The 27,901-nt window shown below is 27.8% G+C and overlaps 5 protein-coding genes and 1 long non-coding RNA gene across 11 annotated transcripts in view; 4 read left to right on the top strand and 2 right to left on the bottom strand.

Moving 5' to 3' along the window:
• Positions 1-15,222, bottom strand: part of LOC123266261 — a 45,376-nt gene extending 30,154 nt beyond the window's left edge. For all 3 annotated transcript variants that reach the window (XR_006509743.1, XR_006509742.1, XR_006509741.1), the window contains exon 1: positions 14,911-15,222. This is a non-coding gene — a long non-coding RNA (uncharacterized LOC123266261). The remainder of the gene's footprint in view (positions 1-14,910) is intronic.
• On the top strand, positions 9,549-11,955 carry LOC123266260. 4 transcript variants are annotated; one of them, XM_044730404.1, is made up of 5 exons: positions 9,549-9,771; positions 10,142-10,340; positions 10,457-10,549; positions 10,830-11,009; positions 11,131-11,212. In XM_044730404.1, the coding sequence occupies exons 1-4, from the start codon at positions 9,749-9,751 to the stop codon at positions 10,962-10,964; spliced, it is 450 nt and encodes a 149-aa protein (XP_044586339.1). In that variant the 5' UTR covers positions 9,549-9,748; the 3' UTR covers positions 10,965-11,009; positions 11,131-11,212. The 4 variants fall into 4 exon arrangements, 3 of the variants coding, with proteins under 3 accessions (XP_044586339.1, XP_044586338.1, XP_044586340.1); XR_006509740.1 differs by having other exon boundaries at positions 10,830-11,022; positions 11,131-11,272; XM_044730403.1 differs by lacking the exon at positions 10,830-11,009 and having other exon boundaries at positions 11,131-11,955.
• Positions 15,223-15,897: 675 nt separating the features above from the next.
• On the top strand, positions 15,898-18,269 carry LOC123266258 (U3 small nucleolar RNA-associated protein 6 homolog). Its single transcript, XM_044730400.1, has 8 exons — positions 15,898-16,045; positions 16,133-16,259; positions 16,321-16,458; positions 16,534-16,724; positions 16,798-17,320; positions 17,413-17,583; positions 17,677-17,851; positions 17,925-18,269. Exons 1-8 carry the CDS (start codon positions 15,957-15,959, stop codon positions 18,245-18,247), a joined length of 1,737 nt encoding a protein of 578 aa, XP_044586335.1. The 5' UTR covers positions 15,898-15,956; the 3' UTR covers positions 18,248-18,269.
• Positions 18,270-18,639: 370 nt separating this feature from the next.
• On the top strand, positions 18,640-21,299 carry LOC123266257 (U3 small nucleolar RNA-associated protein 6 homolog). Its single transcript, XM_044730399.1, has 8 exons — positions 18,640-18,833; positions 18,906-19,032; positions 19,137-19,277; positions 19,352-19,542; positions 19,648-20,170; positions 20,265-20,429; positions 20,508-20,682; positions 20,772-21,299. The coding sequence occupies exons 1-8, from the start codon at positions 18,742-18,744 to the stop codon at positions 21,116-21,118; spliced, it is 1,761 nt and encodes a 586-aa protein (XP_044586334.1). The 5' UTR covers positions 18,640-18,741; the 3' UTR covers positions 21,119-21,299.
• On the bottom strand, positions 21,179-23,397 carry LOC123266259 (tektin-B1). Its single transcript, XM_044730401.1, has 5 exons — positions 23,166-23,397; positions 22,656-22,818; positions 22,115-22,546; positions 21,607-22,053; positions 21,179-21,535 (listed from the first exon to the last, which is right to left on the bottom strand). Exons 1-5 carry the CDS (start codon positions 23,209-23,211, stop codon positions 21,352-21,354), a joined length of 1,272 nt encoding a protein of 423 aa, XP_044586336.1. The 5' UTR covers positions 23,212-23,397; the 3' UTR covers positions 21,179-21,351.
• A 751-nt stretch (positions 23,398-24,148) lies between these two features.
• On the top strand, positions 24,149-27,535 carry LOC123266262 (heterochromatin protein 1-like). Its single transcript, XM_044730406.1, has 5 exons — positions 24,149-24,671; positions 24,912-25,179; positions 25,255-25,368; positions 25,441-25,753; positions 26,496-27,535. Exons 1-5 carry the CDS (start codon positions 24,315-24,317, stop codon positions 26,521-26,523), a joined length of 1,080 nt encoding a protein of 359 aa, XP_044586341.1. The 5' UTR covers positions 24,149-24,314; the 3' UTR covers positions 26,524-27,535.
• Positions 27,536-27,901: the final 366 nt, after the last annotated feature.

The following is a 27,901-nucleotide window of genomic DNA, read 5'->3' on the forward strand; positions in this document are numbered from 1 at the left end:
AAATAGGTCAACCACATTGACGGGGCTGGTGGAGTCTACTGTGCAGAGTTTCTGTTATGAACTGTAGCAAATACCCCTCGAGGAGTTTGTCACCGTAAAGGTGTAAGTGTAAAGTACGGACATATCTATATATATATATATATATATAAATTCGCAGCACCAGATATGAGAACGCGGGAGTTTCAAGTCGTGGTGGTGGCGAATGAGGGCACTGAGGTTTAGAGCTGTAGGGTGAGGCCAGACAGGGACTATTGATCCATCAGGATCCACCCTTTTACTCTCCCTCACATGTTAGTGGGATAGGCTCGGTCTGATGAAAATCAAACGATACACATGAATGTACCCCAGACTTTATACTATTTAAATCCGTTTATTTTAGTTTGTAGCACATCAGACGGCTTCCTTTCTTTTTTTTTTCTTTTCTTTTCTTTTCTTTTCTATCATTTTTTTTCTTTATTTTTTTTAACGATTCTATTGTTGCTAATTGCGCTGGGAAGTTGTAATTACTTTTTCCGGACTTGACTTATATTTTATGCAAAAACTACAACAGCCATCAGAAAAACTAAACTGGTTGCTTGCTAGTATATTTATGTTTTACGGATAATGAGCTTCCTAGTTAATTATTTAAAGGGTTTATTTTTTAAAGATACTTTTTCCTAATTTTGTGAATTTTAAAAGTTTAAAATATTTAAAGAATCCTAAAGATATTTAAAAAAATATGTCTAAATGAAATTATTGGAGGTATCATTGTACAAGAAAAGACTACCTACGATAAAAAAATAATCCCTCTCATTTTATAAATACTTGAGTCCTATATTCCTCCGTTATAATGAATAATTTTTTCTGTCAAATCGGAAATGTCGATTGGATATATTTCGAATCCTACGCAATATCGAATCAAGTCGCAGAGTGACGTTTCCGTAAAACTGATCATGTCCTTCACGGAAATTATCTTGTCAACTATACTTGGATGAGCGTTTATCGATTAATTAAACAAAAGATCGGGACCTGCAGAATATCCAGCTTATAATCAATCATCTATAAATATAACGGGTATATGACGGGGATTTTTTCCGATTTTAATTTAAACTATGATAATTACATTATTTTTCAGTCCTCCTCATTTACGGACATTGTTCATAAACATGAAAAAGTATATCCGCGAAGGAAATAAAGTTACGGGGATTCTATTCGGTTAATCCTCGGCTCTAAATATCGCAAAAAGGGGTTTAAGATTAAGATGGTTTTATATAATTTTTTGCTCGGTAGAAGTAGTAAAGACTATCCAGGAAATCCATCGGACGTTAAAGTCGTATATAGTGACGGTACTCGAGCATTTTATGCGACAACAGAGAGTGAGTGTGGACTCGGTTGGTTGCTTACCATCCTCTTGCAAGTTGCTCGCTGTGCGAAAACAGTAAGCAGCTTTACGACAATCCGAGACTCGTGAATGTTACTTTTACGACGTCCTTCCTTTATTCCCGTCTCATTTTATTTTTCCTCTTTTTTGACTTTTCCTCTATACTACTACTGTAACAGTAATAATAATAATAATAATAATAATAATAATAATAATAATCTATATATTATAGTAGTTTCTTACATCAAAAATTAACAATGTTTCGTTTAAAGTCTGCGTTCTTAATTTACTAACAACATTAATACACTTAGTTTTATCTTTGATTGCTTAAAAGCCTTCTCAAGTATACTGTCTATTTATTTAAAAAAGGTACCAGCAATTACCGTGACTACCGTGGTGAACTATGAACTTTGCTGTTTCTGGAAGTATGCCCCAGTAACCTGTGAACTTTTGGTGTAATGATAATAATAATAATAATAAATTTTAAGAATTCTACAAGTATGGACTCTCAGGTATAATAGTTGTATTAGTTCTCTCCACTTATATATGTATCGGTATATCTTACTCCGGAAATGTCGAATGTCCCAGTATGACGCGCATGGATCCCTTTACGGGCGTGTCGATGCGTCGCTATCGCTCCCTTGTACTCTTACTCAGTTACTGATCGATCGCGGCCCACAGGGCGCGTGTCCGTTCTCGTTTAATGCCAGACGTCCCTAGAAACTTCTATCTAAAATCGACCGTGTCGATCCCGTTTCTGATACAGTACAAGACCGGCAATTATATGGTTAACTCTATTACAAAACCTCTGCCCTTTTGTCGATCGTCTTCCTTCTTGACATTTTTATATCGTCGATACGATTGTTGATACCAAGTTCAATAGTTTGGTAAATGACAGTTTCATTTTTCCACATTTATTAATTATTAATTTCACCAAAATATTATATTTTTCAGAGCATTTTCAATTTTTTTTTTTTTTTTTTTTTTTTTTTATGATGGTAATACTAAAAATAGTGGTTGGATCAAACAAAATTGAATTATCCAATCAATATTTATGATTTAGAAAATACAGCTTGTTTAGCGGTAACCTTGTAAAAAAAAAAATAATAAAAAGGACTACCTTAAAGCATCGCGCGTCTTATTACCCTAGAATATTATATTAGTATAGGGTTGGCACGCGATGACCCAGACAGGGTGGCGACTATGCTCACCAGACTAAGGACACCTTTACTCTTACTCTACTTTATATTTTCTTCATCAGATATTTCTTCACCAGAACTATAATTTTTTATTGCTCTTTTCCAACTATCATTAATTAAATATTCTATAAAACTATAAGCCGTAATTTGTTTATAATAATAAAGACCACTAAAACGTAATATCTCTTTCGATCGTTACACGAAAAAAAATTATTAACTTGAGACAAATTCATCAGTTTTAATTTTTTAATGCGTTTTTATGAACGTCATTAAAAGGGAAAGTAATATTAATTTTATAAAACTTTTCCTATTTAATGTTTTTTGCTTAAAAAGTTATATAAATATTAAATATTTCATTGAACTCTAACTTGAGTTTGCAATTCACATTAGAGGCTTGACATCCATTAAATTTAAATATTAACTCTCAAAAAGTATAATAATAATAATAATAATAATAATAATATTTACTTCAACGTTTAAAACTAAAAATGAACATCAAAAGTCTGGATGACAGAAACAAGGATTAAATCGAAAAAAATTTATGAAAAATTGTTTAATACACAAAAGTTTACAGTAATAACTAATAAAACCCAAGTAACAATAATAAAAATAATAATAAACCGTAAAATAAAGTAGGGACATTTATAAAAGTTCATAATTGATGAATAAATTGAGTTTCTACGTGAAGAAAAATTCTAAGGAATAAGACCACGTAAAAGACAATTCAATGGGGAAGATTGTTGTGTAGACAATAGGGGAAAACAAAGATAAAAACTATATTTCATAGACAATAAAATGTTTAATTTAATATTTAATAAAATTAAATACACTCTATTCCTTATATATCAATATAAAACGATCAATTGAAAAAAAAAAAAAAAAAAATACCAATATCTAAAAGGAGATTAATATAAAAAGTAACTGCTGTGTCTGATTAAAGTTAAAATCTAATAACCAGCCCGATAAAGGAGAGGTTTTAGTAAGGTTTAAGCTATGACTAAAGCTCAAAAGTAGAATCCATATGGAACAGCTCGTCATACAGGATATAAATGAGTAAGACTTTTATCGAGGATACGAGATTAAGCGGGTTAGCTAAAAAATAGGACACAGGCTGGATACGAGTAAGCTCTCTCAACTCTGGAACTTTGGACGCCCGATCAAGGTATGCTGAACGGACGAATCCCTACTCGCACCCGTCCTGGGGGTGGCGTAGTACTCGAGAAGGAGAAGTGAGTTTATCGACCACTGACGTCATCCGCCCCCACTAGACTACGTCACGTTTACGTTCTGCAGCGTATAAGAAGGCCGTGAGGGAGGATGATTTATTCAGGAGCGTGATAAACCCTTCCGTCACCCCAAAGCCCGCTCGGAGTCATAACTGATGGTTCTTTTAATAAATTCAAAAACAAAATATTCAAAGGCAAGTATCCAACTGCTTAAAGACTAGTTCAGTCCTCTTTTTATATTTATATTCATGTCAAACAATTTATTTAAACTGACCAAACACAGAAAAAATCAAAAAATTCTATTATATCAAGTTGTATCAGTTTTTTATAGAGCTTGATGATGTCATAAGTTTAAATTTAAACACTTGGCTATAAATGACAAAGTTAGATTATATCGTATATAACAGTGTAAACAGTGTAAACAGTGCGCTTCGATTGGGTGATAATTACAACAATCCGATTACAATTGATATTTAAAATAAACTTCAATAACTAAATTAAACTACAAAAGGAGAAACAAATAAAAATTATAAACATTAATGTCAGGGCTCTAACACACCCAATTCGACGACGATCCTGTGGCGGCTATGTCCTGAGTGCACAAGTATTGATCGAGCCTTTATATTTCCCCTGTTTCATCCCTCCGGAACGCGTACTTTGCCGCTAGACCTTCTCCTGTACTGGTCTCTTTCCCCGATACGACCCGCGAATGCTCCAACGCGGGAAAACTCACTCCTACTTTTTTTCTTCTGGAGTCATGTGCCAGTCCTCTGCCTTATACTTGTCGAGAAAAAAAAAAGCTTCAACGCTACTATCCATACTACTCGTCCTACTCTACTAGTACTACGATTACTACTGATATTTTTATTATTTATATAGTTTTTTACTCATCAATAAAAATTTTTCTGTTTATTACTTTTTTAAAGGTTCTGATCAATATCTTACGATTCTCGCTAATATTTACTCATTATTTTTTTAAACACCTACAATCTTTAAGTCTTAACTGATAGCTAAGGAAGAATTAAATTTAGAGGCTATTTTTCTCTAATTAGGCATGTTAAAATGTCCAAGAGTTTAAAAAAATTAAATATTTAAAACTAGTTTTTAATTGATTAATTTTATTAAACAATCGATTTTATTCCGTTTATGTCAGAGTTGATAGTTTAAAATTAAACGGTACTAAAGGTTTCAACGTTTAAACATTTAAAAAAATAAATGCTTTATGAAATATCTACCATCTATTTTGTTTTAATGAATCAAAACAGAAGAAACTAATAGAGCTTTCATGCTGAAATCTATTAAATATAAATAATAACATTTCATGATTATATTCAATTTGGCATCATGATTGCGTAGAAAGATCTATCTAAGGGGGTTTCCTTAACTTTCTGAAATCTACACGCAATTAATACGATTAATGTTATTATTTTTTAGCAATTAAACGAACAATTAATTAACAAAGTTTTAATGTAGATAAATATATAAATAACAAAAGTATAATAACTTTTGGAAAATAAAAAAATAAATCAAAGAATGACAGGCTTATTAACTTGAGCCCTTTCCAGTGTTGCCGATGGGTCGAATTTCGATTACCCTTTCCTCAAAGTTCGATTACCCGTTTTTACCCAACACTGTTACCAACTCTATTTTGAGAGCGGCAAATATGAAAAAAGTTTGGAAAATCCAAAAGTACACGCCTCATAACGCTCATTCATTTTTTAAGAAAAAATAAATTGTGTCACTGATAAAAAAAAAAGAAAATTATAATTAAGTAATTTCTTACAAAGTATTTTTTTTTTTTTTACATATCAGCGCCCTTTTTTCTTGTTATATGCGCACGCAGTCTAAAAAAATCTAGCTTTATCAAGTGGCGCCATAGTTTTCACGTGACAAATAAGAAAAATTCGTTTGTCTTTGTACGGTCTTTATATCGTAATAAATTTTAATAAAAATTCAATTTAAAAAAAAAAATACGTAAACTAGGCTACTGATATGAAATACGGACCCAGTTCATCGCATTCGTAAACTAATAAAAAAAGTCCGGTCTTGAAATATCAATTTGTTCGGGAGTAATCATTGCTACATCCAAAATGGGGTAACATCCGGACGTCCACGTAAAATTTTTTTCAAAACGTTTTATTTTCAAAATAGTTACATGAAATGATTTTAGAAAGTAAAAGATGGTTTAATTTGAGTGTTTTCTCCGTGTACATCAACTTACATTATTGTATAAGTGTAATATGGTTGTGATAGAGACATTTAAAGATCACAAAATTGCTTGACCTTGACGAGTCGAGTATAAAGCACAACCTCACGCGCTTCGCGCTATGAGGCGTACAATTTATTTATAATTTTATACCCTTACAGTATTGACAATCTAAAATGCATAAAATAATTAATTATTAAATAAAATTCTTTATTTTATGTAAAAATTTTATAATGTTTGTAGCAACATTATTATAAATTTAATGTTTAAAATTTTTACAAAAGTCATAACGTAACATACATAAATATACTAATGTTTAAACGTCTTTCTTATCCCAAATATTAGTATTTAACATTTCTTCATTTGGTTCAAAGTTAATAGTCACACTATCTTAGGATGAAAAGTTTTTAGTAATTAAAATAGACTTCAATGTATCAGTTTTTTACTGAAATAAGTTATTTCTATGATCAGTTTTTACATTTTCAATGACATTGAATTTAGCTGTCACTTGAAAATTTTTTAGTTTTTTTTAACAAGCAAATTTCTTCAAAAAAATTATTTTTAAAAAATTGCATTTTTAATTTTTTAAAATTTCTAAATGTCAATTTTTTTTATAATTATTTATTATCATAATTTATTTGTTACAAAAATTCTTAAAATTATCAAATATCCGCTAAATTAATTATCATACATTTTTAATGACACTGAAAATTCTCTCAACGGATACATTTGAAAATGGTAAAACTTGTAATAGAAAGTATGTAACTTTTTTTAGATTCTTAAAGAATAGTTCACATTAATAGTGAAATTAATTAGCTTTTTTTATATTAAATTTTATATCTTAAGATTTCCCTCCAATAATCTTCGGAGTCTAAATTTAAATAAATATTAAAATCAGTCAAATCCAACAACGCGTGTCGATTCCATTTATTATCTAACTCTTGCAGTACAATATTTTTACAATATTCCATCTTGATTAAGCTGATTACCCGATTTCACCCACCCAAATCTAATTACCCGTCGACTTACCCATTCGATATCGAATTACCCGAAAAATGGGTAATTACCCGGACATTGGCAACACTGACCCTTTCACCCTATTCTATTTCAATTGTTATATTACTACGGATTCTCGGATCTTTGAACAGCAATACCACCCAAACGAGGTGAATGGCCATTCCAGTTTTCTGAACGGGTATGCGATTGAGTGAGATCGAATAATAAAATTTACTTTTTTCATTTTTATTTTAATTTCCTCGATTTCATTTAACAGTTAACGAACAAAACTATCTACCTTGTTCTGAACAGAGTATATTGTCTGTGACTATTTTTAACCCTCGTTTCATTCCCACTGAATAGCTTCTTCTTCGCAACCAATAACTGCTACTATTATTCCATTCATGTAATAGCGAGCTTTATATTTTTGGCCAAATCTAGACAATAAACTAGACTCAAAATTTATACTGATAGTCTTCTTCATCTTCTTCTTCTTCTTCTTATTATTATTATTATTATTATTCGTCTTCATATCCTCATCAGTAACAACTAAGTTTTCTGATGTATACACACAAGTTTACTCTAAAATATCTTTATTATAAATTTTAGAGCAGCCTATAATATATATCATACAATAGCTTCATTAAACAGTAAACCCCATAGGCCTAAGTATACAACTTGGATTCATTGAACATGAAGCTATTGTCATACATTTATACCAAGTAGTTCATAATACAGATAGTGATTATCAATTTCCTGATGTAACCTAGTATTTTAAGATTTACAAGTCGTAACGTTTGGCTCGTTATTTATTTCCGGCTGCTTTAACTTTGTTTTTTATTGTTATTATTTTTTTTTTTCATTTGTATACATCTCAATAATTTATCGTTTCAAAATAGTTCTATCCTGCTTAATGTATGTGATTATTATATAAATTAAATTATGTGTTGTACTGAGCAAAAAATGTACTTTTCTATAAATTATTTCTATTCTTAGAACGATCTTATATCGTTTTTTTTTTTCTTTTCTTAAGGCAGAAAAATAAAAGTATAAAATACAAGTGATAATTAAACTTCAGAACGGATCGAAAATTAAGAATAAATAAGCTTTTTTTTTTTTTTTTTAACTTAAGAATATAAAATATGAATGAATAATAAATTTTTTTGTTGGCGTAAATAAAAGGTATTTTAAAAAGTAAAAACCCCGATACAAAAACATAATTAATGATAAACCGTCAATAAAATAATTTTTATCGGACTTGCCTAATAGCCTCTTCTACGAAATAAAATAATTTGTCAACGATTAATACGTTTAATACGTCAATTAATCCAAGTCCAGTGAATTCTTTAAGTTTACGGATTTTCTCGGAAAGCAACCGCTATAACATTATTTTTGTTAGCAGTTGGGGTTAAATCGTAGTACACTCGACCATAGATGTTATTCACGTCAAAAAACAAATGCCAAAAGAGTAAAGTAGGACATGGGACACGTTGCATTTATTTCCGCGCCAGACGGACCGACCGCGGCGAGACATACGTCGCGACGAGGGTTAGAAGAGGGCAGAAACATAGTGTACAATTCTAGCTAGCCCAAGAGCTTTCCTGTCAAACCAAAATTAGAGTGAATCACCCGAGTTTATATACACGTACCCAAATAGATTTGTAGGACTATCATCCCATTAAATAATTGATTCTTTACTTTTTATCATTCCAAATTCAGACTTAGCAAACTACGTTTAATTTCCCTCTGATATGATGTACGTCGGCATAAGTCAATCTATTTCTCTTCAAGTCAATTATTAAATAGACTTTCGTACTTTTATATTTTATTCCAGTATACTATCTGTTAATCCCATCACGGAATTAACTTAAAATTTTTTTATTTAATTATATTATTCCAGAAAAATTTAGCTTTGCAATTATTTTTCTAATGAGTTTTGTAAGCATTTATAATTTTTTAATTTATTTGCAAGATTATCAAAATAACTATAAAAGTTAATATATCTAAAAAGAATAATGATTTTTAGTCTTAATTTTTTTTAGTAAAAATTAAATTTATCTTAATTATATGCTAAAACGTTCTTATTAACAAATATTTTCTTATTCATTAGTATAGATATATGAAGCAATTATGTAGAGTGTAACATTTGAATGACATTGTTCGAGTTTCCTGAGGTTTAAACAGCTCACAAGTGCCATTAGAATAATTATATCTATATCTTTTATCACTCGACAACAACAACTATACAAAAATAGAAGAAGATAATGTGAAAAAAGTAGGTTCCGATACTGAGATTGTCAGAGGAAAAGCGCATCTGGTGTAGGTGAGCACGCCAGGTCGCGTGTCCAATGTCCGTCCATTGGTTGTACGTAAACATCAGGTGCAGAAAGCCCGTAAATACACCTCGAACACGCTTACTCTTTACCACAGATAACGTTACAATTGTATTAGCTTTTCGCTTTCAAATACTATATTTTTATTTCTTATTTATTTTATTTATTATTTTTGCTTGGTGAGTTATTTTGGTTGTAGGACATAAAACCAGTGGTTTATAATCTACAGAGCAAAGATACCAGCAGATAATATTCATAACGAATATAATAAATACATGTCCGTTTCACGAGATTACCGGATGCCATGGATCTGCTCGATTATCTCCCACTTGAGTGTTTACCGATTAATACTTTTGTTATTAACACGGCATCAATCTACTTTTTTATAAACCAACAATGTGAACAGTCACGGCTCTGATTTCCCACGCATGGGAATTTGTCAGCCAGGAAGGTATAAAACCACCAACAGACCTCAAATCCATGACACTTTTATTAAATATTTAATTTTATAAAGTTTTAATTCCAATATTCAATTATGAAAATAACAATATTTATACTTATTACCATTATCATCTGTAAACTTTATCAAAAAGTATTTATTCAAGCTCTAACTCATGACAGTTTCACCAAAGTATTGTGGGGAAGTTATAACAAGTACTCTTACTTAATAATAAGAATCTTTTTTTTTTTTTTTTTAATTTTTTATTACCCTATCAACTTACTAAAAGTTTTTTTCCTATCTATATGTCTATAGACATTTTCTATAATAATAATAATAATAATAATAATTAATAATTATTATTATTATTTTGTTCAAATAGTGTCAGAATATCTCAGCTTTTGAATCAACTGTGCAGTGAATCCCAGAACGAAAATATCCTGACCCGGGATGCTTGCTATGGGTGTTTTTTTCGAGCAACCAATAAACCATCCGGGTATCCAATGCTTCTGTCAATGTCTTCGTGCGCTGAGCTTTATCTTGGCGACAGCAATTATGGACACTGCCAAGAATACTTGAAAGTAAGTTAACTTTTGTTTACTTTTTTCCGAATAAAATGCTCTACTGATAATATAAAAATTAATCAATAAAATAATAATTTTGCTTATGTTCCATAAAACATTAATGATACTCGAAGAATGCAGTAGCCAACTCGGAATTGAATTCCAGTCCTGCTGTTATTTATTGTACATTTTTGGAATGTGTCCGGCAAGTCAACAAGGACTCTTTGGTAAATATTAATCAAATTAGATATTACCTATTTGCTTACAGTTTTTTATTTTTAATTTTTTTTATAATGTTTTCATCATTTATAGATTACCTCGGCACGCATTTAATAATTTTTCACAGCAAATAATATATATGATTGATCGCTTCAATAACTTAACTAATAAATGCAGTAGAAATTAGAGTTGTATTAAAATAAATCAAATGGTTGGATATTGTACTTGACACTCTGCGTAAATAAATAATACACTGTAAATATTGTATATACTGTAAATATTACACAGGAGGCTCTGATGAGCTTGAGGTACAAGAAATTTAGGGCAAGTAGATCTGGTGTACCGTCAAAAATCAAATCAGCCACGCGCATCTCAGTTGGGTTTCACTTTGTACGTAGGGCTGTCTGTTTAATAACAATCTAGATTGTCATTTCAGGTGTAATTTATTTCTCCAGGCGATTTTTTCAGGTAACTCTCTCGGGTAAAATAATTTTTCTAAATATTATTTTTAAAATAATTTAAAATAATATATATAATAATGTAATGTAGCAACAATGACCGACTGATAAATTATAGATATAATTTTTAGATTCAGACCTGCATTAGAGAGTCCCTTGATATGTTTGATAATTTTACGGCAAGTGACATTAAACTTGCCCAGCTGGTGGTAAATACAACGGCCTGTATTCTCGCAAAGACTAGGTGTGGATCAATGAATCCGATTACAGGAGCTTACAAGGCATCCAATACATCAACCAAATATTCAATAATACCGACTATAAATGCCATACTTGTAAACACCGATTACGATATAAATATTATTCAAATGCCATTTGGTCACGGTGTCATTGACGAATGCGCCAAGTATAGAAATATTGAACAAGCAAATTGGCCAAATCTTCAATGTTAATATTAAGATATTATATGTCTGTTATATAGGAGTTTTTATTTAATTAAACTTGTTTTTGTTACTCAACCGTAAGGTTATTTAACAATTTACCATTGTGTTTTTATGTATTGTTTTTTTTTTCTCTTTTTCTTTTTTTTTTCTTGCTCTTGTTATTTTTCGTTGAATAATTCCTCTTTATTATATTATACATCCAACTCAGTAAAATGCACAAGTGAAATGCACGATTAACTAATCTTAATGGACGGTGATAAAAAGAAACTGACAAAATAAGAAAATGAATTGTAGCACATTTCCTCCTACAAGAGTAACGCTTCAGTTAGTTTTCTTTTCCCAGAATAATTTCAAATATGCAAATATCCTCTGGAATATGCGTGTACGCGTTGTGTTGAATATTTTTATAAAGAAATGCGATGTACCGTAAAAAGAAAAACGCTTGAATACTTATGTACAAATTTAAAAAAATACATTAAATTTATCATTTTACAGTAAAATATTTTTTTTTACTCATTCTTCGAAATCATTTAATATCAATTATTCAGAGCAGCCTCCGTTTTCTTAATTTATTTATTTCTCTTTATAAACTTTATTCTATTTATTGTGTTTTAATAAATCTAAAAATATTTTAGATCATATATTATTTGTCGTACATATATCCATACCTATGTTATTTAAAATTTTTTATTTAATTCTCTTCGTATTGTGTAAACACCTAAAAGTAGATAAAATATTTGCTTCTATAAAAATTGTTTAAATTTTTTGAAATATCCTTATTAATTTTAGTTAACAGGCGAGACCATCTTTTTCTCGCTTTGCTCTCACGGAGTTCAATGGAACTATCTCTGTCGCACTCCCAACAGCAGAGCAATTGCAGTTTCGATTGGTTTCACGAAACGAATGAAATTTTTCAAAAAAACGCTTTGTGGTGAAATAGTTTATTAAATTATCTATTATCTCTAAAAACGTTTTTTCAAAATTTCCATTCGTTTCGCTAAGCCGATTGAAACTGCAATCACTGGTCTCGGCTGTTAAGCATAAAATAATTATTCTGCTTAACGGTCTGATATATTTAAAACTAGAAAAATGATATTCAAAATTTTCTTTCAATAATAAAATTTTTTTAACATTAACAAAAAAAATATTACCGTTGAACTAAACAATAATCAATCTAATTTTTTATGATGCATTCTAGATAATAATTCTCAACAGATTAAATTCTACAGCATGACACAGTCATATATTAATATAAGTAAATCGTAAATGATGATTCAATTCTCTTAGCAATTAAAGTTAATAAGCACACGTGAGCTAAAAAATGAAATGACAACAAAATGAATAAATAAATAAATAAAGAAAATAAAAGTTGACTCATCACATCATATTGACAACAATTTAACTGGTTGCTTATTGAACTTTGTATTATGTTCTATCATCATCATCATCATCACCATCATATATATATTCAAACCTATAATTACTTACAAATGCGTGAGAAAAACAAGTTTTTTTCCAATGATAAACAAATCATTAATCACCAGTTAATAATACTGTATTGACAAACTAGCTGTATGAAATATAGTTCATCATATTATTGAATGTAATATATATATTAATTAATATATATAACGCCTATCAGGTTATTCTTAATGATGTTAATAAATTGAAAATACTAAAATCGAAAACTAACTTTGACCCATATTTGGATACAACAAACCATTAATTTAATCATTCAATTATATTTATAAAACAAAAAATAGCAAAACTAATTAAACATTGAAAGTAAAACATCGACAATGAGTTAATCGAGTATTGTATTGTACATTAATTATCATATAAAAAAATTAGAGAAAAAAAAAAAAAAAAAAAAAAAAAAAGATATCGGTTAATGAAATTCGACTTGACTAAAAAATATTTACAGAAGCTAGCTGATGAAATAATACTATTATTTAAGAGCGGTTTATAGTTGATTTTCAAACGTGTTTTTCTCATGTATGTGATAAAATTTCGAAAAAAAACGCTTCGCTCTTCGATAGATAATTTAATTATTAAAGCGAAGCGTTTTTTTTTTTAATTTTATCACATACATGAGAAAAACACGTTTGAAAATCAACTTTAAACCGCTCTTAACACTTTGTAAGCCAAAGTCATTTAAAAAAACCAAGTCACTTTGTTATATGTATAGATATTTATATTTTAGTAAGAACTCGACTCCCACGTAGTTATGATGATGGTATGCAATGGTTACTTAATCGTCAAACGAGAAGAGTTAAATCGAGGATAAAGTGAGGAAAGGAATGAGAAACATCACACAACTCAAGTCTGAAGAAATGTTACTCTCGATTAAGCTTACATTCCACAGGCGTCATCAAACTATAAATAGCATCTAAGATTATTATGCCTGTGAAATCATCAGTTGGAAGTGTAGATGACAACGTTGTTACTAAAATAAAGTTAAAGAAAGCCTATTATTATAATACTTATTACTATACAGACAATTTAACATGAGAGAATTCTCTTTAACTTAGTCAACTGTCCTGATATTTAGTTTTGGTATTTCCTTTTTTCGAGTTTCATCACTAATACAACTAATATATAAGTAGCATTTAACTGTATACTCAGAATGTGTTGATGAAGAATCCAACTTTTAAACATTATACGACATCTACTTATAGAAATACAACTAGCGTTACCGATTGAATATTATATAATTATTATTATTATTATTATTATTATATTTCATTCAATAGTATGATGCGAATATAATAAAAATAACGAATAAACAAACAATTAAATAGTATACAGCTAGTACTGGTGGATCAGTGGATTTACTCACGTTGCATTTACGTTACTATTGCAACTTCCTGATTAGTCGATTTAATACATTAACCGACGCATTTATCAGTGATTAATATTTGTTGAGCAATTGCGATTGGCAGTAACTCGACGAGTGCTACTAAAATATTAAGAATTATTTAGCAATACCTGGTAAATTTATTTCCTCGTGATCTAGGACATTGAGAGCTAAATCTGGTTTAGTTTAGTTTATAATTAATAATAACTGTGAAGCTATGTTGAATAAATCGTCACTGCTACGTCACAATCACAATTTTGTGTGTATAAAATAGTGAAAACAGATGATGAGATACGTCAAAAGTGACGTCATATCAAGCGGCCAATGAACTACTCACGTTTGCGCATTACGTAATATATAACAACCGATGGCAATGCCTTAGACTACATATATCATTTTATAAATTTTTTTATATTTAAATAATATTGCTTGTAAATAAAACCAAATAACTAATTTAATTATACTATCTAATAATAAATAAATAAATTATAAAATATAAAATATTTTATGTCAATTAATAATAATTAAAATTACTGTGATGATCTATCTTTATCAGGATGATGAATAACAATTACTTTAAAAAACAATATAAACAAAATGTCATGACTCACGATTGTCGCTGGGCTGTCATCCATTGTCCTATTGGGATCTTCAACACGTTATTGTCTCAATTTTATTATTTTTTAACTCGATCTGTGGCACGTACTCATTACACTTGATTAAAAACCAGAAAAACTGTCAGCCATCATGAAAATTTATCCGGTACATTGATCCAATAAAATCTTCAATTACGTTATAACACTCCCTCTGGCGACATCTAACCAACTTTTTTACAACTACCTTTCAAATTTATCCTTGCGCGCGTATTTTTTATAAAAATATTAAATTGACCGCCATTATTATTGTACTTTTATAATTTATTAAAACTATATTTTTTTTTTTTTTTTTTTTTTTTTTTTTTTTCGCAAGAAAAAACTGAGCGTGACTACTTGCACTCACTCAGACTGGCATGAGACATGACATGACAAAACTTTAAATTATGCATGGACCACGAGAAAATGGTGCGCATGCGCAAATGACAATTATCCACTTTTATATTATAATATAAAATAAAAAATAAAAAAAAAATAAAAATATATTTATAAACCATAAAATTAAACTTTTTGTTTTTTTTTTTGTTTTTTTTTTTTTTTTTTTTTTTTTTTCTATTTCATCAATCGATTATTCAATTAAATATTAGATTATTCAGTTTATTTCATATGAGTTTAAATTAATGTCTCAGAATTATAATATTTCTTCCACTGTATAAATATATGTTAAATTAAATTATCACATATAAGTTTGTTTACTTACTAATTTTTAACAATCATGATTGATAATTTAATTATGATTCGCTATAAAATAAATAATAATCCTCTTATTCTCGACAAACATCACAGATAATGGTCTGTAGTCTAATGAACCAATCTAAAGACGTATAAAGTTTTAAAATATTGTACGTTGGAAACAACGGCGCCCGTGGTCAATTCGGGAACTAAAATTTAATCTTTCCAAAATAAATAAACATTGAAATGTTTTGATGAGATTTATTTTATTTATTATTTATGTATATTAATAATTAAGAAGACCGGCATTAATATAGAATAATTTAATAAAAATGGCAGATTTAATTGAAAATCAATGCGAAAATATCGACGAGCTTGAGTATATAAAAAAAATGAAACTTTTTGATAAAAGTGAGATTAAGTAAGGTTATAAATTTGTTAAAGTTATATTTATATTTTTATTATTTTCATAGTAAATAATTAATGAAATATTTTTATTTTATTTTAGAAACATAGCAAAACAGTTGGAAGAATATGAAACTAAAATACAAAGTCATACAACATGTAAAGAGGACTATTTAAAATATATTACATACGAAATGGATTTACTCAAGCGAGTAAAGCAACGCAAAGAGGTTTTTTAAAAATTTTAATTAACTTGATGAATTATATCTATTTGATTGAAAATTTTTTTAGAAATTGGGAATAACTCAACAGTCTGATACTGAATCACCGATTATTAAAAAAGTAAATAGTTTATATCAAAAAGCTACTATTAAATTTCAAGATGATCTCAGATTTTGGATGGCTTACATGAAATTTCGAAAACAATTAGTAATTATTGATATTATATGCTATTTGTAAACTAGATTATTTTGTTTTAAATAATTATTATTTAATTTTTATTAGCGTTTGACAAATAACATCAGTCGATTAATTGAAAAAATGATAGAAATACATAAAAATAAACAAGAGTGTTGGATAATTGTTGCTCGTTGGCAAATAGAAGAGAATAAAAATTTACAAAAAGCTAAACAAGATCTTCTAAAAGGTTTACGGCTAAATCCAACTTCTCAGCATTTATACTCGGAAATTTTCCAGTGAGTTTTAATGATAAGATTGAATAATAATAAATTTTAAAATTACAAACTAATAAAACATAAAAATATTTAGATTAATATTGAATGAAACTGAAACAACTGACGAATTGGCAGTAGTGCTAGAACGCGCCCAAGTTGTTTACCAACAAGCCTTTAAGCAAATAAAAGACGTTACGTTTATAATAAAGCTACTTGAAATAACAACAAAGCACAAAAATACAGAAAAGTTACAGGATTTAATTATAGGAGACTTGCTGAAAGATTATTCTTATAAACCACAAGTTTGGGATACAATGGCTCGACGTGAATTGGCTGGATTTACATATGACCCTGATGGAGAAGATGATCACTCGATGGAAGTTGACGAGACAGAATTAAATGTTATGAGACGTCGAATAAATTTTTGCAATAAAGTTTATCAAACAGCAGTTAAGAGACTAAAAACTGAAATTATGTGGACTCTTTATATTAACTGTTTGACGGAAATAAATCAAGATTTATCGTCGCTGCCTAATTTCAAGCGCAAGATACTTAAAAACGCGTTGATGCAAGGCCATCAGTCAAAAAAGTTGCAAGATAAACAGTATTGGTATTGGGTAATGAAGTTAATTTTAAATTATTACAACGTTTTTTTTTTTTTTTTTTTTTAAATTAACATTTTATAATATTGTTAATTATTTGTTTACAGATAAAAATTTTAGAAAATGATAAAAAAGACGAAAACCTTAAAGATAAATTATACCAAGTATTGTGTTATGCAACTGATGCATTACCTCAGAATGTTGATTTTTGGAAGGATAAATTAAGACATTTAATAAGTGTAAATAAAAATGATCTATTTATTACAGAGTTTAATAAGGTTGGCTTAGATATATTTTTATAATAGATTCATCATTATAATCTCTTTTTTATTTAAAAAAAATTAATGCTTAGTACTTAATTTAATTAAAAGGCTACAAAAATATTGGGTAATAAAGCATTACCATTGTGGAAAATAAAATTACTTTATACTCAAGCAAAGTATTCGAATAAAGTTGAAGAAATTTATTTAGCTGGAATGAAAGAAGCTGTGGAAATATCTCGAGAAATGAAACCAGCTTACATAAAATGGGTGGTATTAACGAAAGGTATTTAAATTTTTGTTAAATGATATTTTATTATATTTTATATAATTCTATTAATTAATATAATAATGTCCAGGTATTCAAATAGCTCGGCATATTTACAATGAGCTCAGTGTAAAAATACCATTTTGTCTGGAACTTCACAAGGAAATGGCTGAAATTGAACTGATTCAACCAGACATATGCAAACAAAATGCCCGACGTCCACACGAAATGGCTACTAGTCAATTTGGAAAAACTAACACCGAAGTATGGATTAATTTTATTGAATTTGAAATGAAATACGGCGAGCCGCATAAAGTTAGCGACATACATCACAGAGCTGTCAAAACTTTAGAGGCAACATACAGTGATTCATTTATTTCTGCATTCAATATCATCCAAACTAACACTAATTAAAATAAATCAACTGTATCTCAAACTATTATTTACTTATTTATTTATTTATTTATTTATTTATAATTTAATAGTAGTTCATTGTAATTGATTTATTACTGCTACCCTGAGAATGCTTTTTAATTTTAATTTTTTGGTATATGATGGACATACTTATTTATAAATAAACACTAAAAATTTTATAATTTAATTCTCATCCAAAGCAAAATTACTATTTTTTTTTTTTTTTTTTTTTTTTTTTTTTTTTTTTTTTTTTTCAAATAAACAAAAATCAAACACTACAGCTCTCCTATTGTATACACAGTGGTCATTATTATCTAATGTTGGTAATGAAGCAAACTTTTTCTCCCCTATACTATATATTTAAAAATTTTTCAATTAAATACAATCACAACTTTGCAACATACGTATAATAAGTACAAACACGTGTTTAACTGCTTACAGTTAATAGTTATATTTAAATATTTAAATATTTAAGATAAAGCAATTAATAAAAAATGGCAGAATTCGTAGAAAAAGGATGCGAGGAAATGATTCCTGAATTGGAACAAATGAAAAGGATTAAACTTTTTGATGATAGTGAAATCCGGTAAGTTATAGGTTATCCTTATGATAAATATAAATTTTAATAATTATATATAATATATGTTTTATCCGACAGAAAAATAATAAAAAATTTAAAAGATCACGAATACAAAATAGGAAGGCTTATTAAAAGCAAGGATGATTTTTTATCATATTTTTCTTATCTTATGGTAGTGCTGAATCTTGTAAAACAACGGAGACTGGTAAATTTTAGTTTATGTAATTAACATAATAAGTCAATTAACTAAGCCGTTACTTTTTTTTTTTTTTTTTTCTTTTTTTCACTGCTATTTTTTAATTATTTCAGAAACTGGGAATTAAGGAAAAACAAGCTGGTATAGATTATGCTATTATTAAAAAAATTAAACAATTATACAAGAGATCAAGGATGAGGTTTCAAAGTGACTTGAGTTTTTGGGTGGATCTTATGAAACTTAGTAAAATAGAGGTAAATTTTAATTTTTATTTATTTTTAATTTTTAATCATTACACTTGACTTATCGTTTCATTTATTATAAATAGAATTTTCAATATCATTTACCTGGAATCGCTGATAGAATGCTTAAAGTTCATCAAGATAAACCAAGATGTTGGCATATTTCAGCTCAGTGGCACATGAAAGAAACTAGAGATATTGAAAGAGCTAGAAAACAATTACTAAAAGGGCTACACTTTCATCCTAAAGCACAAATATTATATAAAGATCTTTTAGAGTAAGTAGTAATGAATTTATTCGAAAATAAAAACTATAATATTCTGTAATTTTAGATTAATTTATTAATTTATTAATCTAAAATGATTCATCATTGGCTTTTCAGATTAGAATTATACGAAGCCTGTTCAAATGAACAAGATACACCTGTTGAACTAAAACATGGTGAATTAGTATATCAACAAGCACGGAAGCATATTAAAGATATTAATTTCACCATCGAGTTATTGGACATTGCTTCCAAATTCAACAAGACGAAAAATTTACAGAAAATAATAATGGATGATTTGGTTGAAAATTTCTCGGACGAGCCTAAAGCGTGGGACAAGCGGGCAAGAAGACTATTTAAAGGTTTAAGTTATGAGTCTTTTCCTCAAGACAATGTTGATGATGTTAAAAAGTCCGAAAAAAATAGTTTAAGGGATTATCTTAACTCTGCTATTGAAATATATGAATCTGCGGTTAAACTTATACCTACTAAACCAATGTGGTCTTTATACATAAATTTTTTACTTGAAATTGGTAAAGACAGTTGTACTTTGCCAAATTATAAAAGCAAGCTTTTGAAGAATGCTTTAACGAAAGGTCATCATCAAAATAATTTGGAAGAAAAGTACTATTGGCTTTGGGTAAATAGTTATACTTAATTATTATTAATATAATTATCAATAATAGATTTATTTATATTGATATTTTTTTTTTTTTTTTTTTTTCTCTTTTCAGATAAAAGTATTTGAAAATAACAAAAACAATTCGGAAAAACTTAATAAAATTCTTAGCAGTGCGACAGAAGCTCATCCAGAGAGTGTTGAACTTTGGAAACAAAAATTAAATTACTTATTTTTTAATTCCAACCAAGAAGATTTGGCTCTTTCAGAATTCGATAAGGTTTTATTAAATTTTATTTTTTAATATTATTTAATCAAATAAATACAAGTAATTAAAGTTAAAATATTTAATTTACAGGCTAAAAAAATATTAAAGAACAAAGCATTACCCTTGTGGGAGATAAAATTACTTTACATTAATGAAAAACACCCAGAACAATTAGAAGAATTTTATCTAACTGCATTAAAAGAAGCTCCAGAAATATCCTTAAAATTTAAGCCCGCTTACATTAAATGGGTTGCCGCAACTAAAGGTTTGTAAAATTTTACTATTTAAATCATTCAAGGTCATAAAAATATAATAACAATAATAACAACTGTTTATTAAATAATTAATTATTAGGTATTAAAAAAGCTCGTCATATCTACAAGAAATTAAGTATTGAGCCTCCATTTTGCTTAGAACTTGACAACGAAATGTCCAACATCGAACTTAATCAACCAGTAATTAGTAGACAAAATGCCCGACATCCTTATGAAATGGCGGTAATTCAATTTGGTAAAAACAACGTCGACGTTTGGATTAATTACATTATCTTTGAGATGAACCATGGTGATGTTATAAATATTGCAAACATTTATCAAAGGGCAGTAAAAACTTTGAATACTGTAGATTCAGATAATTTTATATCCAGGTTTACTTTATTGAAAGCCAATTCAGAGCATATGGACAATGACGATTATTATTAAAAAAAAAAAAAAAAAAAAAAAAAAAAAAAAAATTAATTTAATAATTCCAATACGCATAAGTGATATTTTTATATATTTTAAAACCCGCGTAACCACAACAGAATAAACCGAGTGGATAATCATTGTAGCATTGAAGCATTGCGTAAATATATTAATAAAAATTTTGCATGTAAAATTTGAATAAAGTGTAAAAGTTAATTATAAAAAAATAAAACTATCACTCAAAAAGGGATTTAATCATCTAAATTAGTCAGAGCAATGTTTCGATCAGTTTCATTAATCAATGGTGCACGATTTCCCGTCTTGAGTGACGATCTAATGTCCAAGCATTTTATGTCAGTCATCAACGAGTGTTGTTTATCATCCAAGTTTCTGTCTATTTTAATAAGCAGTTGTTCCAATCCATTAAATGTAGCCCTTAAAACAATTATTATTAGTTATCAATTATTATTATTATTAATTATTAATTGTTAAATAAAACTTATTACTTTAAAGTATTTATCTTTTCAATCAATTGTTCTTTTGTCTGGCGAAGCTCAAGTACTTGTTCTTTAAGCCCGAATTCAGGTTCATCTCTACATAATTCATAACCAGGACGATAAGTCCGATTTTCCAATCTTGTTTCAGCGCATTTAACAATCTCTACTTTATCTCTAAGTGCGTCTTCGAGTCTAAGTATTTCTTTAATCAGCGATTCCATTTCTTTTTCAACTTTTCTCTTTTGCCATTCCATTTGATTGCGTGATTTTTGAGTTTGGTGAATTCTTTTTCTCAATGCATAATCAGTAGCATCTTGCTGAGCCTCTATATCATTTTTTGCACGTTTTTGCATAGCAACCATTATATCGCGAAAGATATGGGTATCTTTTAATTCATTTTCAGCCAATAGTTTAATATGACGACAATGTTTTAACCAAGTGTCGTATGTTTTAGCCCTTAAAATAATTATATATTAATTAATTAATTAAAAGATTTTAGTTTTTAAATAATTCTTACTCTTTAGGAATTCTCAAAGCATTTGGCTTGTAACTGACAGTAGCTGAATTTCGATTAAGATTAGTATTGTCTTTGTCAATTGTAATGGCCTCGGATTTGTCTGTTAGATCCAAACTAACTTCAAATTCAATTTGTTCAAGCCGATTTAATTTTTCCCAAGCTGATTGGACTTTTTCTGTCAAGTTTTTTTTAAATGCTTCTATTACCGTAAGCTCTTTTTTAACCTCAGTATCAGGTTCATCGTAAGTCAACTCGCTACCTCTGCGACAATCTCTCATAGAAATACACTCAGCTGCAACTTTAAGTGGATGTTCAATATTCTCTAGGTCTTTTTCAGCCTCAGCTCTTGCATCTCGTAGTCGTTTTTTTTCTACCGAGAGTTCCTTAAATAATTTTGCTAAAATTTCTTCCCATGTTGAAAGTTCTTTTACTCTGATAATTTTTTATTTATTATTATTATTATTATTATTATTATTTTTTCAATTTAATTCAAGTAAAAAAAATATATTAGATAATAAATTTAAAAAAAATATTACTCTACCTATTATCCAACCTTGTGCTGTTTAACAAAGTATCCCACTCTGTTTTAATTTTGGTTTCATTTCGTAAAGTACGCCCAGTATTTCGAAGCTCAAAAGAATTATTTATACGATTACTTGCAGATTCTTCAAGTTCCCATTGCTTTGCATACCAATCTGGTAGACCTAATATCATTTTTTTAAAAAATAATTACAACAATTTATTATTAACATACAATATTTTCCATTTAATCTACCGACAAAATACGCCCATCTGATAAATTTATCAAATAAATCATTATCTCATATATCTAGAAATACAAAACTAAATAAACTAAAACCTGGAAGAAGAGAAAAAAAAAAAAAAAAAAAAAAAACAATTTGTATGTACAACTTTTAAAAAAAATCAATAAATACTCAACATCATGCGTATACTAATGAAATTAATATACCAAATATATGGTGACAAGCTTCAGAATAAATGAGTCATTATTACATAATATTATTCATGGATAATTAAATTTTAATATTACCAAGATGAGGCGTTGGCTTCTCATATACAGTAACAGATTTGGCCATTGTAATATTATATTATTATTCTTTAAAATTTAAGATTTAAATATTTATCATTCAGCGTACTTATACGTGTAGATAAAATAAAAAAAATGATTAAACAAAATTTATTCTCCTTAGCAACAAGCAACTACAATCTGTAGTACTAAGTATATATAGTACAATCAAATCCACAAATTTTTGTTATTAACATCATTTGAGAATATATGTAATTTTAGTTTTTTTTCAGATAGTCAACATTAACTTTAAAAAAGTAGATATAAGATATAGAGAATGGTTTTTTTTTTTTTTTTTTTTTTTTTTTTTAATTTTCTGTATTGGTATTTATTAATTTTTAACAGACTTCATTTTTTATTTAACATTTGGAATGACTTAGAGAACGCAAACATCATATAATTATTTTTTCTTTAAAAAAAAAAATTAAATGTTACGAGTATCAATAAATTTGGATACGCCTTTTTGTCCACACATACAAATGTTTATTTTTAGTGTAAATAAAAATTTCCAGGTGTAAGAAATTTTCGATAAATGTTGGATACAATTGGGATATTTATACTTTTGGTTAATTATTAAGTATAAGTTTAAGTTTATCGTTGATAGTGGGTGAAAGACGTACTCGATACTTGGAAATGGAAAATTGGCAAGGCAAAACCAGTGTTGGAAAAGCCAAAAGCCAAGCCTACATATTAATATATATATATATATAGTACTATGTGGAGAATGGAGTATGTATGTATGTATACATATATTGTTGTACATATTATGGAGTCAGCACCTTTTGCACAGTAGTAGACAGTTATATATTATATATAGCATATAGCTTATAGCAAAACTGAACACTTGGAGGAGCTTGGAGCGTTTGAAGCGGTTAACAGCCGGTAGAGGCGCTCATTGATAACCTGCTATCTGTATAAATATAATAATAATAATAATAATTTGTATGTCGTCTGTGTAATTGTGTTGGTGCGTGGATTTTGATCATCACATCGAGCGACATCCAAAATAATCAACTAGTAAATAATAGTTATTTACAATATTATATAATTAAAATATTAATAATAAGTTGTAAGCCAGTAATCTGGCTGTATTTATTTAATATTTAACATATAATGAGAAGATTAATGAAGGGTAAGCGAAGAAAGTCTGAAAGTCCTAGTGACGCCGAATCAGAAGAAAATGGCGACAATGCGCATCAAGTTGAAGACGCTGATCAGCCAAATAAATCAGACGATAATAATGAAAGTGCTTCGAAATCAAAACGCAAGGCGTCACGCGGAAAAGATAAAACTTCTGCGGATGATTCTGATTTGAACAAAAATGATAACGACGCCGATGAAAAATTATCTGAAATTTCGGCACAGGAAAATGGAAATCCCGCCAAGGGTGGAGATAACAAACGCCGAAAAAAAGAGGACCGTAAACCTACTACTTCTGAGGAAAATGACAACAGCGAGCAAGAATATGAGGTAATTTTTTATATTTTTACAGCTTTATATTAGTTTTTTACTCGAAAAAATATTGTTGCGTGGCAACCAGATGCCGGCATTCCCGCCAATTTGCTTTTTTTTTTTTTAATAATTATTATTATTATTATTATTATTTATATTTAATTTTTAATCAAACACCGTTGTTTCATATTTATCAATACTAACACTTTTAATATTTAATATATTATGATCTAATTTTTTTATTTATTTATTTTTAAGGTCGAAAAAATTATTTCACGGCGTACAATTAAAGGCCGCAGACAATTTCTGGTACGCTGGAAAGGTTACGACGAAAGTGCAGATACCTGGGAAAACGAAAAAGACCTCAATTGCGAACAGTTGATAGAAGATTATATGGCTGAGGAGGAAAATAATGGCGATAAAATTGACCAGACCGAGGAAAAAGCTAAAAAATCGACAAAGAAAACACCAAAGTCTAATAAAAAAACAAAAAAGACCAAAGCCACTAAAAGACAACGTGACTCAGGTTATTATTATTATTGTTATTGATTTTTTGTTTGTCAATTAGAGATTTAATTTATTTTTTTTTTATTAATTTCAGATAATAAAGAACCCGAAAATGACGAAGATGGTGGTACTGAAGAAGATGCTTCTGAAGAGAAAACTCCTACGAAGCGAGGAAGAAAATCGAAAGCTGCTAAGCCACAAAACGATGGTACTTGAAAAATAATTATCTTTAAAATACCATTGATATTTGATCCTAATTATAATAATATTTATTTTTAAGATAATGAGGATGAAAACGGTGACGAGGAGAAAGAATTTGAAGTAGAAAAAGTCCTCGACGTTCACTTTAAAAAAAATAAATCCCGGGAATTTTTAATCCGTTGGAAAGGCTTCACGGCTGCCGATGACACATGGGAGCCAGAAGCAAACCTTAACTGTCCTGATTTGATAACCAAGTTTATGGAAAAAGTTGAAAAAGCTCGGTCTACTGAACTACGAGAACTCCGTACCAATCCTTCGCATACTAAGCGATATACTTTGACAATGCACAATAAAGAAAGACGCCTTTCTCGTCGTAATTTGGGCAAAGAAAGGTAAACATTTACTATTTATTTAAAACAAAAGTAACCGATGATTTCATCAAATATTTATAATTTTTAAAAATTCTTTGGAAATTTACTTATTATTGTTTAATTATTTCTGTATAAATGAAAGAGGAAGATAATAAATGATAATATTGTTAGATAAATAGTCAGTTTTTCACGAAAACACACTTTGCTTTGAATAATAAATAATCTGACTACTATTATTACTACTATTAAACAAACAAAACTTCGTCTTTCAATATCTTTATGTTCAAGATTTAAATAAAATTTTGTATCACAATTTTTATATTTTTATTTCTCTTTACGTTTCATTATTAATTATAAACAAAATTGTAATTTTATTTATTTATTAATTCATTTTTTTTTTTTAATCTAATTACTATAATTTTGTTCATTATTTATTTTTGGCAGTAATTCGAAAATTTTATTATCTATCTGTAAAATTAAATTCACAATCATAAAACAATATTATAAAACTGAAATTCAATAAATTACAATAAATAATCAATTATAAATATTTATTATTAATATTATTATTATTATTATTATTATATTAATAAGACAGCATTAAATTAATAAATTTATAATAATTAATGATTAAATGATTCGTATAAATATAAGTATGCTTTCAAGGGATCTATATTGCATTAGTATTTGATGGAATAAATAAACTTATCTAATAAAATCTGATGTAATGTAATCAATTATTTATTGTGATTGGAATTTTCAGGGCAACATACCATGAATGCGATGAATAAAAAAAGAATGAGTATATCAAATAATTAGAATAAGGTTCATTTCTTTTAAATACATGGATTTATGTATGACACCGTATTTTAAATTTTGTGTGATTAACTTTAAATTGTTTTTTAAAATAAACAAACTGTAAAATTTGATAAGCACTAGAGAAAAAAAAAAAAAAAAAAATAAATAAATAAATAAATAATAATAATGAATAAAAAATTATTGCACAAATATTTATATCGGATACATGGTTTTTTAAGTGACTCAGTGGTTAATGAGGAAAATAAGTATATCTTTTATTTGTGCATTATAAATTTTTCCAAATAAGTACATAAATAATTAATTGCAATAAAACTTGTGTAGAATATATTTATATCATTAAATCTCAAGTTCTTAAATGTTTTACTTTTTATAAAAACTTGCAAGTTGTCAAAAGCTTACGCACAAATACAGTCTTTGTAGAAATAATTAGTTGACGTAACTATAAATATAAGTAAAATTGTAAACTCATCAATATTTTAGTAATTTCTTTAAAAAAATACATTTAAATGCCGATTGATGACTTTTATTGCAGGTATTTATAGAAAGTAAATTTCTTTTTTTCTTTTTAATATTAAATAATGAAAAGTGTCTCTATTGATATACATTTAATAAATGTTTTGATTGAATATCCAATCGAATATAAGTTTTTTGATAAATAATAAGTTAAGTTTTTTTTTTCTTCTTTTTTTTTTCTTTTTTTCTAAACTGTAGCAAATTTCATGTGTATGCATATTAATTATAATAATATAATGTCATATGAGTAAAATTATAATTTTGAATGAAAAAGAATTAAAGCAAACAAAAAATTATATTATAAATATTTGTTATGATATTGTTTAAAAATTATTTTACTTGTTTTGTAGAAGTGTAAAATTAAAGTTTAACAATTCTATATCCTGACATCTGGTGACATGTGTATATCGATGTGTTTTTTATGGATTTACATTAAAAATACATGAAAATCATATCAATTATTCATGAAAATTTATTGCAGATTTATTTACTGTCCATAATATTTTACTTACTTATTAATTAGTTTATAAATTGAGTTTTTAAAAAATAAAAGATAATCATTTAGATAAGGTGAAATAATAAAATTAATTTTATTATCAAGTTAAATAATTCCATCCATCAACAATAAAACAAATCAAAATTATAAATATTTATATAGTTAACAAAAGAAATATATTTAGAAGTTAATGACTCAAATATCATCTTTTAAAATAGTCATAGTTATTGTTATAAACAATATACAGTAAAATTATCAGTTTCAACAACATCAGTGGAAAAAAAAAAAAAAAAAAACAATTTTTCAATTGTTTATAAAAATAAATCAACTGACAAATCTAA

The sequence above is a fragment of the Cotesia glomerata genome, linkage group LG5 (genome assembly GCF_020080835.1).
Source record: "Cotesia glomerata isolate CgM1 linkage group LG5, MPM_Cglom_v2.3, whole genome shotgun sequence".
NCBI classification, from domain to species: Eukaryota; Metazoa; Arthropoda; class Insecta; order Hymenoptera; family Braconidae; genus Cotesia; species Cotesia glomerata.

What these genes read in the sequence shown, in the direction of transcription:
- LOC123266260 (XM_044730403.1), top strand. Translation starts at nt 9,749, where the DNA reads ATGGGAATTTGTCAGCCAGGAAG. An exon ending in GGAATTTGTCAGCCAGGAAG is followed by an intron (nt 9,772 to 10,141) that starts GTATAAAACCAC and finishes TTGTTCAAATAG; the next exon opens with TGTCAGAATATCTCAGCTTT. An exon ending in AAGTCAACAAGGACTCTTTG is followed by an intron (nt 10,550 to 11,130) that starts GTAAATATTAAT and finishes TATAATTTTTAG; the next exon opens with ATTCAGACCTGCATTAGAGA.
- LOC123266258 (XM_044730400.1), top strand. Translation starts at nt 15,957, where the DNA reads ATGGCAGATTTAATTGAAAATCAATGCGAAAATATCGACGAGCTTGAG. An exon ending in TTTGATAAAAGTGAGATTAA is followed by an intron (nt 16,046 to 16,132) that starts GTAAGGTTATAA and finishes ATTTTATTTTAG; the next exon opens with AAACATAGCAAAACAGTTGG. An exon ending in GAGTAAAGCAACGCAAAGAG is followed by an intron (nt 16,260 to 16,320) that starts GTTTTTTAAAAA and finishes AAATTTTTTTAG; the next exon opens with AAATTGGGAATAACTCAACA.
- LOC123266257 (XM_044730399.1), top strand. Translation starts at nt 18,742, where the DNA reads ATGGCAGAATTCGTAGAAAAAGGATGCGAGGAAATGATTCCTGAATTG. An exon ending in TGAAACTTAGTAAAATAGAG is followed by an intron (nt 19,278 to 19,351) that starts GTAAATTTTAAT and finishes TATTATAAATAG; the next exon opens with AATTTTCAATATCATTTACC. An exon ending in CTCTTTCAGAATTCGATAAG is followed by an intron (nt 20,430 to 20,507) that starts GTTTTATTAAAT and finishes TTTAATTTACAG; the next exon opens with GCTAAAAAAATATTAAAGAA.
- LOC123266259 (XM_044730401.1), bottom strand. Translation starts at nt 23,211, where the DNA reads ATGGCCAAATCTGTTACTGTATATGAGAAGCCAACGCCTCATCTTG. An exon ending in AGCACAAGGTTGGATAATAG is followed by an intron (nt 22,547 to 22,655) that starts GTAGAGTAATAT and finishes AAAAATTATCAG; the next exon opens with AGTAAAAGAACTTTCAACAT. An exon ending in GCTTTGAGAATTCCTAAAGA is followed by an intron (nt 22,054 to 22,114) that starts GTAAGAATTATT and finishes AATTATTTTAAG; the next exon opens with GGCTAAAACATACGACACTT.
- LOC123266262 (XM_044730406.1), top strand. Translation starts at nt 24,315, where the DNA reads ATGAGAAGATTAATGAAGGGTAAGCGAAGAAAGTCTGAAAGTCCTAGT. An exon ending in TAAAAGACAACGTGACTCAG is followed by an intron (nt 25,180 to 25,254) that starts GTTATTATTATT and finishes TATTAATTTCAG; the next exon opens with ATAATAAAGAACCCGAAAAT. An exon ending in TGCTAAGCCACAAAACGATG is followed by an intron (nt 25,369 to 25,440) that starts GTACTTGAAAAA and finishes TTTATTTTTAAG; the next exon opens with ATAATGAGGATGAAAACGGT.